The sequence below is a fragment of the Populus alba genome, chromosome 9 (assembly GCF_005239225.2).
Source record: "Populus alba chromosome 9, ASM523922v2, whole genome shotgun sequence".
Lineage (NCBI taxonomy): Eukaryota > Viridiplantae > Streptophyta > Magnoliopsida > Malpighiales > Salicaceae > Populus > Populus alba.
The window spans coordinates 4,551,835-4,560,484 of NC_133292.1; the positions used below are offsets into that span (position 1 = coordinate 4,551,835).

General features: G+C 34.0%; 1 protein-coding gene and 1 long non-coding RNA gene across 2 annotated transcripts; both read left to right on the top strand.

The window, feature by feature from the left end:
- Nucleotides 1-415: 415 nt before the first annotated feature.
- LOC118058008 (transcription factor IIIB 60 kDa subunit-like) lies at nucleotides 416-4,317 on the top strand. The gene is made up of 10 exons (XM_035070739.2): nucleotides 416-545; nucleotides 664-732; nucleotides 858-939; nucleotides 1,060-1,132; nucleotides 1,853-1,938; nucleotides 2,021-2,097; nucleotides 2,941-2,997; nucleotides 3,101-3,213; nucleotides 3,777-3,856; nucleotides 3,976-4,317. The coding sequence occupies exons 2-10, from the start codon at nucleotides 671-673 to the stop codon at nucleotides 4,075-4,077; spliced, it is 732 nt and encodes a 243-aa protein (XP_034926630.2). The 5' UTR covers nucleotides 416-545; nucleotides 664-670; the 3' UTR covers nucleotides 4,078-4,317.
- Nucleotides 4,318-5,109: 792 nt separating this feature from the next.
- LOC140955944 (uncharacterized) lies at nucleotides 5,110-8,615 on the top strand. The gene is made up of 5 exons (XR_012170727.1): nucleotides 5,110-5,194; nucleotides 7,000-7,157; nucleotides 7,242-7,346; nucleotides 8,184-8,256; nucleotides 8,364-8,615. It is a non-coding gene; the product is annotated as an uncharacterized lncRNA (long non-coding RNA).
- The last annotated feature ends 35 nt before the right edge of the window (nucleotides 8,616-8,650 follow it).

The following is an 8,650-nucleotide window of genomic DNA, read 5'->3' on the forward strand; positions in this document are numbered from 1 at the left end:
ATTTTGAAATAATTAAAATATATTTTTTTAGTCAAATTTTCTTTTTATTCATGTGTTTTGAAAAAACAAGTTACAATAAAAAAAATCTTTCTTAATAATTTTTAACCGATTATATAAAAACAACAAAAAAATAATTAATTTGATAGAATATTATAAAAAATTAAATAAAAAATAATAAAATAAATATTTTATTTTCGTTGAATAAAGGTTTTCTAACCATAAAAAAAAATACAAATTGTATTTAAAATTATGACATGTATATTATTTTTTAAATATAATCTTAATAATTTTATTTAAAGAAAATTTTATTCACAAAGGAAAAACAAAACAATTAATAAAAAAAAAAAAGACGAGGGACCTTTAACAAAACTGCCCAGGCTCTGCTATAACAGGAAAGCGTTCCCCCCCCCCCCCCCCTAAAACCCCGCTCTTCTATCAGGTTTACTAGCTTGTCAGTTGTGATAAACCCTAAACCGTATTTTTTTTCTCCGTACTCTCTATCTTCAGAAATTTTCCGAGAAAACGAAAGAAAAATAGTGCAAGTGGTAAGAAAATCGGATGCGTTTCTGATTCGAATGAATTTCTCAATTAAGTTTCAAATGGATAGTTTGTTCTTCATGTGCTGTTGATTTTGTAATTCTTTTTTCTTTTTATTCGGTATAGGCACACAATGAGGTCTTGCGGCTCTTGTCGAGAAAAGGTTCTTGCATATTATGACGAAAATGGCATCGTGTAAGTGCTTTATTTGTCATTACATTCAGATTTTTGTTGTTTTATTTATGATTGTTTTCATGACATGATTCTTATATTATTAATTTTGAATTTTGTGTTATAAATGTATGTTTGGTGTTTTGAAGGTCATGTAGTCGCTGTGGGAAAGTTCTGGAGTTCAGTTATCTTTCATCTGAAGCCTCTTTTGTAAAAACTAAGTCGGGGGAGGTCTGTTTTTTTTCTTTTCTTTGATGTACTATTTTCTTTTCTACTCAATGTTAATGGTGTGGCTAATTAATGATCCTGTTGTTCTTCTCTTTATGTTCATGTGGTTCCATTTACTTGTAGAGTCATGTGGCAGGTTCGTTTGTTAGGTCTGTTGAAAGCGAAAACGCTTCACGGGAGAGGTTGTATGAAAGAGGTATGCTTTGTCTGTTGTCCTTCTTAATGTTGTAGTAGATTTCATTTCCTGACACATGTTTCTGGTGGTTGTACTTGTTAAATATTTCTAAGTCTACAGAAAAACTATGAAAGAAAGTGGTTCCTAGTCAAAAAGATGAAACTTGTTGCCTTGAATAACGAGGTTTTTTATTTATCAAATTTTGAAAGGTTCCTGATTTCCAATTTGAGTTCTCTCCAAGGTTAATAAAAGTGGTAATGAAGATGTCGTAAAGAGATCTGGAGTTCTATCTTAAAGTGAGAAAAAGAAACGAAATCTCAACCAAAGGAGCTATTTTGAAGTTTTTAGATATGAACAGTAATCCTTGTTTTTGCTGCAATAGTAGTGTTCTTCTATAAAGTGTGAAGCCTCAGCAAGAAGTAATTTTAACTCTTAAATTTAATTTAATATTAACTGTCAAAAAGATCACAATAAACTAACCATTGAAAGAGATAAGACAGGATAAACCTTGATTGGGAAAGACCACCTAAGTAGCCTGTCCTATTTGTTTTGTAACCTGGCTTTCCTCCTTTACCAGGTAAGATGTCACGACGATCACTGTTCATGACTAGAATGATTGTTCAATGTCCAAAGATTTATGTATTTTCATTCCATCAAGAACATCTACCTGTGGAATTGCATGGACATCATGAACTTTTGCATGATGTTTTTGGTTGTGGTTAATTTCCTTTTATCCTGCAGCACGTGATGACATGCTAAACATAAAAAATGGCTTAGGCATGGGTGAAAATCTTGGCATAGTTAACCAAGCTATGGTGTATTACAGAGTATGTTTCCTTACACCTAAGCTTCAACATCACAGGCATGTTTTGATCAATTTATTGAATTCTCTTAATCTGTTATGTGTAGATAGCAGTTGAACGGAATTTCACTAGGGGCCGTAGGACAGATCAAGTACAGGCTGCTTGTCTTTACATTGCATGCCGGTAAGGAATGCATCTCTCCAACTCCTTTGTGCCTTTTCAGTATCTCATCTTTTTGAGGAAACATGCTATGCTTGTGTTTTTATTCATTCATGAAAGAGTGAGGTTTCTTAACCTACTAAAAACACCCTTGTTTATTCTATGGAGAATTCTAACCAGGGGTAGTTTTTAACTCTTCACAAACATGTGAATTTGAAGAAGGACCTGGACAAACAGTTTCTATATTCCATAATAGAATGCCGACAGCTAAATATGGAATTGGAGGAGTGCTTTTTGTTTCATTTGTTTTGTTATTTCCATTACTGTTTCTGTGGTTAAGATTCCCTTTCTTCTCTTCCTCTTCTTCTTTTTTAATATTTTGCTTATTGCATGTTTTAGTTGAACAAGAATGCTAAACTGGTGTTCACTAAGAAAAAATAGAAGAAAGTGGGGAGTGAGAGAGATTTGATTGTCATTTGGTATTATCAGATGAAATTCATAGTTGTTGGAACACCTTTTTTTCTTCTTTATTTTATTTTGCTTTGTGCTTGTTTCTCTTTTCTAAATCTTCATAATGTGACTCATAAGTCTCCAACTACATGGCTAGCAGATAAAATGTTTTTACCCCAAGGAGGTGTTAATAATACCCTGGAAATGATAGTGGAAGGTGCAATTGATTTGTCATAAAGAACTACACTGAGACCATTTTCCAAACGTGACTTACCAATTATTGAGTTGTAGCATCTAGTGTGGGAAAGTTGTTTATTTCTCCTTTGAGTTGATTCCTGAATATGTTTTATGTGCTATCATACTAGAATTTAGCAATGTTGACATTTTCTGATATTACTTTTGGACTTTCTTTTTCAGGGAAAACAGAAAACCATATCTTCTTATTGATTTTTCTATTTACTTGCAGATAAATATGTGAGGAGCCTTGTCATTTCACAGCAAAATTTAGCTTGTTGCCATCATGATTATCCCTTGCTTATGTGTCAATAACATAATTTTCTTTTGAAATTGTTTACAGTTATGTACTAGGTGCTGTATTTTTGCAGCTCTGCAAAGTTTTAAATCTTACTGAGCATGCCATTTGTCAGAAACTTCATGATCCTTCCATTTTCATACACAAATATACAGCTAGTAAGTTTCTATAATCTCTTGAATGCTGATTAGTGATTTTATTTCAGTAATTAAATTAGAGGGCATTGGATATGTTCTCTTGCCACTTGGTTGAAATTTTGGAATACAAGGTTCGGAGGACTATCAAGCAATACAAATACTCCACCCCCCTCTATCCTAAAACCTTCTATTTATTTAAGCAACACATGTTAATTTGATATGAGTGTACGATAATACCCCGTTCAACTTTCTGTTCTTCCCCCTCCCCTGGAAAAGAACTCCATCTCTATCTATCGTTTAAACTTTTCCTTTTCCAATTCTATCTCAAGCTTAAGGGGCACATTCAGATCTTGTGTTGGTTTTCCTAGTGTTCTTTGGTTTCTCTTTCCTGAATCCAAAGAGGAAGAGTATTGGTAATGGTTGATCGGCTTCTTGAACTGTATTCTTAGAAGCTTAGAGAGTATCGGGATACCCCTCTCTATTTCTTTTATACCAGAGTCTTTAAATTATTCCATTTGGAACCGAATGTATTTGATATGTGTTTTCAAGTGGGAGATTGTAACAACCATTGTTTGTTTTTTTAGGTTTATCAGGAGGAAAAAACAAGGAAATTTCTGATGATGCACTGACCATTATAGCAAGTATGAATTACCATTGGATACAGGTTTGAAATTCTTTTCTGATATTATAGGAAAGATGAACATTGTTTCAGTCTTTTTATTGGATACTTTTTGAGCTATCCAGAGTCTTATAATGTTCTGTTTGATTTGATATTACTCACAGACAGGGAGAACGCCCAGTGCATTGTGGGGTGCAGCATTATATATATCTGCACTTTCACATGGCCTCAACTGCTCCAAATCTGACATCGTAAGTCATGCTTGAAATTTCTGTTGATGTGCAGCGATTAAGTTGATGATTGACAAAATATTAAATGGATTGAAAAGTCATCTTAATTGTATTAAAGTCATTTAATTGATGCAGAACTTTTCTGTCTTTCTACTTGAGTGCTGCACCTAAGTATTCATTGTTTAGTGAGGTATGTTTTTCCTCGTATGAGCAGCTGTAGTTCCTATTCAAAGAGATGAAAAGAAAAGGAAAGAACTGGAGAAGGTGACTTACTAGTGTCAGCCTATAAGCATATGTTAAGGCCTGGCAATGATGCCTCGCTGCCTTGAAGGCATCTACAACACTTTAGCATGGTGACACCTTGCGGTGGCATAACCTATTCACTATTCAACTTAGGGTTCATGTGATATTGGTGGATTGGATTCACCAGTACATTGCTGGTGAATCCATATCATTGGAATTGCAAGGAAAGATGTGAATTGCATTGAAAGTCATAAGACTTGGAATGATTGTTTAATTTCTTCACGGAATCAATTTTTTAATTTATATTTCATAGATTGAAGCACCAAGTTGATATTTGGCTGTGTGAGAACCAATATGTGCATGTTTGCAAGTTTGAAACCGATGAGAGAAATTGACCAGGGAGAGTGTTAAGGAGGGTGGAAGGTGGAGAAAGGGCTTCTTTGATAGGTGATCATGAGGTGTGGGAAGAACTTCCACGGAAAAGAAAGTTTAGGTTGCTTGAGTTTGATTATCCATGAAGCTTCTGTCGGGCTTGTCTCAATTGATAGTTATGTTACTGGCTACTTTATTCTTTCTAGATTTGTAACTTATGTATCATTTCTTGAACCAATATATTTCAAAGCAATGTATTATACTTCATTTACAAGTTTGCTGCATTAATTTTTGTTTCTTTTTTCGCGTATACTTTCATCTTGTATTTTATGAATTTTATTCGCCTATGAGCCTGGTTTTTTTCTTGACAGACAGCCTCAGCCTCCTTGAAGTCTTTTAGGATTGGCATTTGTCCCATGCTGTGGTTATTTGATACTTGCCTTTAATCTTATGCAGTTTAAGGTTGGTGCATGTTTGCGGGAAAACACTGTCAAAGAGATTGGTTGAATTTGAGAATACAGAGTCTGGGAGCTTAACGGTATATTTCTGAAAGTGTTTTCTGACTTTTTAGGCTACAGTTGTTTCAGAACATTGAAAAAATAATGCATTATGTCTCGAATTAGCATATCTATAAGGTAATAATATTCTAAGTGTGTAGTGAGACACCTTTCATGATCAGTATTGAGAAAACAACATGAAGAAACATATAAACCACCATAACTCCACTCTCCAGTCCCCTTCCTACATACGATTCAGTAGAGCATTTCATGCTTAGATTGATGTTGTTTGATAAGGTTATCTTGGCACGTGGTTGACTTATGAGCAGCTCATTAGAGCTCTCTTCTATGTCATATTGGTGGACATACTATTGATACCCTGAAATTCCTTGATACCCTACATGGTATTTCTTAGTAAACAAAAATTTACTTGTCGGAATTAGCAGTTTGTTTTACTCTTTGGCTGACAAGCTGCCTCTTCTGAAAGGCGACTTATACTTTGTCCCTCTGAACAGGCTAATTTTCATTTTTTTCACATCTGACTGGAAAGTTGTTTTTTGCTGTACCAGGTTGCATTCTTTTTATACCTTTCATTAGATTTTTGTAGTGATTGACAAATTACAGTTTACTACATGGTAGGTTATTCTTATTTTGTCATCTGATCTCCAAATAAGGCAGGTGCTTTAAGGGAAATCTAGCTGATATTCAGCGGGATTAGGGCTGCTCTTTTATGATATTCCCCTTTGCTTTCGTAATTTGGAGGACAGCTTATTCTCCAATATGCCTTTGTAATTTTTTCAGTGAACATATATTTTTCTCTTATCTAAAATATCTTAAAAAAGTAAAAACAAAAGGAAACTTGATGTAAAAGATGCTGCACTTAGCATAGATGTGGCCATTTGATGCGTCAGAAAGAAAAAGGAGCATGAAAATGATGAGGGTTTGCTAGCTTAGTTGGTAAAACCATGTTTGGCTCCAAGATAGCAGCCCAAGAGGTGGAAACTGGATAAAAAAATTTAACAAAAAAATAACAAAACAAGAGGATATGAAGACAGCTACCCCAAGCCCTATCTAACTATTTACAGAATCCGCTGAACAAAAACTACCTAAAAGCTAAAATAATTGATGCCTAATACCACAAGTGAGTCTGTAATACATGTGCCTGATAATCATAAGCAAATGTTACAAGCAGAAACATGATTAGGCAATTCAATATGTATAAATATGCACCTTTACCCCAATCATTAACTAGATGGAGATTCGAAGCATATAAAACAGACTGCAGAATAGTAAGGGTTTGAAGTTAAAAAAGAAAAAAAAGATCTTGTAGCGGATCGGTCATATCCATCTCCATTGCCACTCCTAGAGCTTGCCTTCAGTATTTCTTACTGCCTTTTCTTCTACTCCAATTACTTCCTTAGAATGACTAGTTGAATACTAGCTTGCCAGTTGTATTCTTTTTTAGCAGTATCAAATCTATTTATTAATTCAATTCAAACTTGCCAGCAGGGTCTGCTTACATGCACTTGCCTCCCTCAAGGGTATCCTAAACATTCTATAAATTTCTGACAGAGATGCTAAAAGATTGACAAATGTAAATCTAAAAAAAACATTGATTATAGTTGAAAATTACTGTAAAGATAAAGATTTGCAAGTTATATTTCTGATCTGCTTGATTTAGGGTAGAAGAAAAGTTATTTATTCTTTCTAATTTTGATAAAACAAAAGAAGTCAAATCATTATTTGTCATCTAAGCTGTTTGTATTGTTGATTTTTTCTTTATGTTATTTTCTCTACAAAATTATGTTGTATGAAAATTTTATTCTTTATCTTCCTATGCTATTAGATTGAGGAACTGAATGCAAAGGTGGAGGAACTGAAAGAAAGTTCATTGCCACGAAGAAATTTTGGGAGCCATCTAGTTCAAAAGAGTTGCTATGTCAACACAAGGGTACAAATAGACCTTCTTTTGGATTTGGACTTTGTAAAGATTGCTATGCAATTGTGAGTGTTGCTCCCTTTTATGAAAATTAACTAGTTTTTTCCCTAACAAAAGATGTTACAATTCACATTCCTACTCTGATACAGGTTATAGGATTTGATGGAGGAACAGATCCTCCAGCTTTCCAAAATGCTGAGAGTCAAAGAATGAAAAAATCATCTATTAGACATAACATGAGTGACTCAAATTTGGTTAGTATGTCTTCTTAAAGCTAGAGTACTCTTAAACTTAATGAACTTAACCATTTGCTTTCTCTATTGGCTTTGTTGCTGTTGAAATATTCATGTTTAATCATTTCTGATGTGCAAATTGTTTGGTTAGTAGGTCAAGATGAAAAATGCTAGCTAAAAATTTGCCTTTTTTGTTTGACATAATAAAAATGCTTGTTAGTTGACAATATCTCCTGCCTGGGCTGCAATTTTCTGGTTTTTCTGAGTCAATAAGCCCTGTACAATTACTCTAGTTTGTGGCTACTAAGTTGCTAACTGCTAGATTCTTCTTTCAAACACTCTTAACTTTTCAATCACATATTCAGATCTCTTAGACCCTGCTTTTGTGGGTTAAACATATAAAATTATTATGTAGAGGACAATGGACTTGAGATAGAGCTTACACTATCAGATATCTGCTTTTCCTCAATAGTCATTTAAGTGTTTCATCTTCTCTCTGTATTATTTTCCAAATATCTTTCACTGTTGCGCATGTGCACACACATAGAGCCAAGCGTGTGTTTTGTGTGTTTTGCCATGGAATCAATAAAGATATGCTGCAGTAAGATCTTTGGATGTATTAGATAACACTTAAAAGCATATGATTTGCAAGGACATTAGAATTAGCTATGAACATATCTTACCACCAAACACTCTATTAGGAAAAAAGTACCTATGATAACATTAGAGAATCATGCAATGAATTATGTGTATCTTGATTTTATGCTATGAATTTCTGGTGAAAGTTAAACTTATATTTGCTTTTCAGCATTTTAATTGTAAGTTGTTATTGATCTTTTATCCTCGTTTATTTTTCAGTTTGCAAAAGAATTGAACAGCCAATGCGAGAGAAGAGATGATGAAAGGCCAACACGCGAGCCTGAAAGTGCTGGTGGGTTTGCCCTCTTTATCCTTATGAAGAGATATTATGGTTTGAAATTGGCATGGTCTTCTTCCAAAATACTTGAAAAATATTTACTTGAAACTAAAATGTTTCAGGAGCTGCTACGGGGCATTTAGCCAATGATTCTGATAAACTGCATGGTGTGGGTGATATGAGTTCTAAAGATTTTGAAGAGTCAGATGGCTTTTCTGATATTGATGATGCTGAGGTGAGAACCAAAGATTCTAACATTTTGCATTTCCTTTATGCATATCATTGCTTGCATGCATCCCATCTTCTACAAATCTCAAGTAATATAATGGAGGCGAGCTAAAAAAATTAAGAGCTTTGGCTTGATTTTGCTTTTGCTCATGGTTGCTTCCGTGCTCTCATGCCAGAAATA

What these genes read in the sequence shown, in the direction of transcription:
- LOC118058008 (XM_035070739.2), top strand. Translation starts at nt 671, where the DNA reads ATGAGGTCTTGCGGCTCTTGTCGAGAAAAGGTTCTTGCATATTATGAC. An exon ending in GGAGAGGTTGTATGAAAGAG is followed by an intron (nt 1,133 to 1,852) that starts GTATGCTTTGTC and finishes TTTATCCTGCAG; the next exon opens with CACGTGATGACATGCTAAAC. An exon ending in CATACACAAATATACAGCTA is followed by an intron (nt 3,214 to 3,776) that starts GTAAGTTTCTAT and finishes TTGTTTTTTTAG; the next exon opens with GTTTATCAGGAGGAAAAAAC.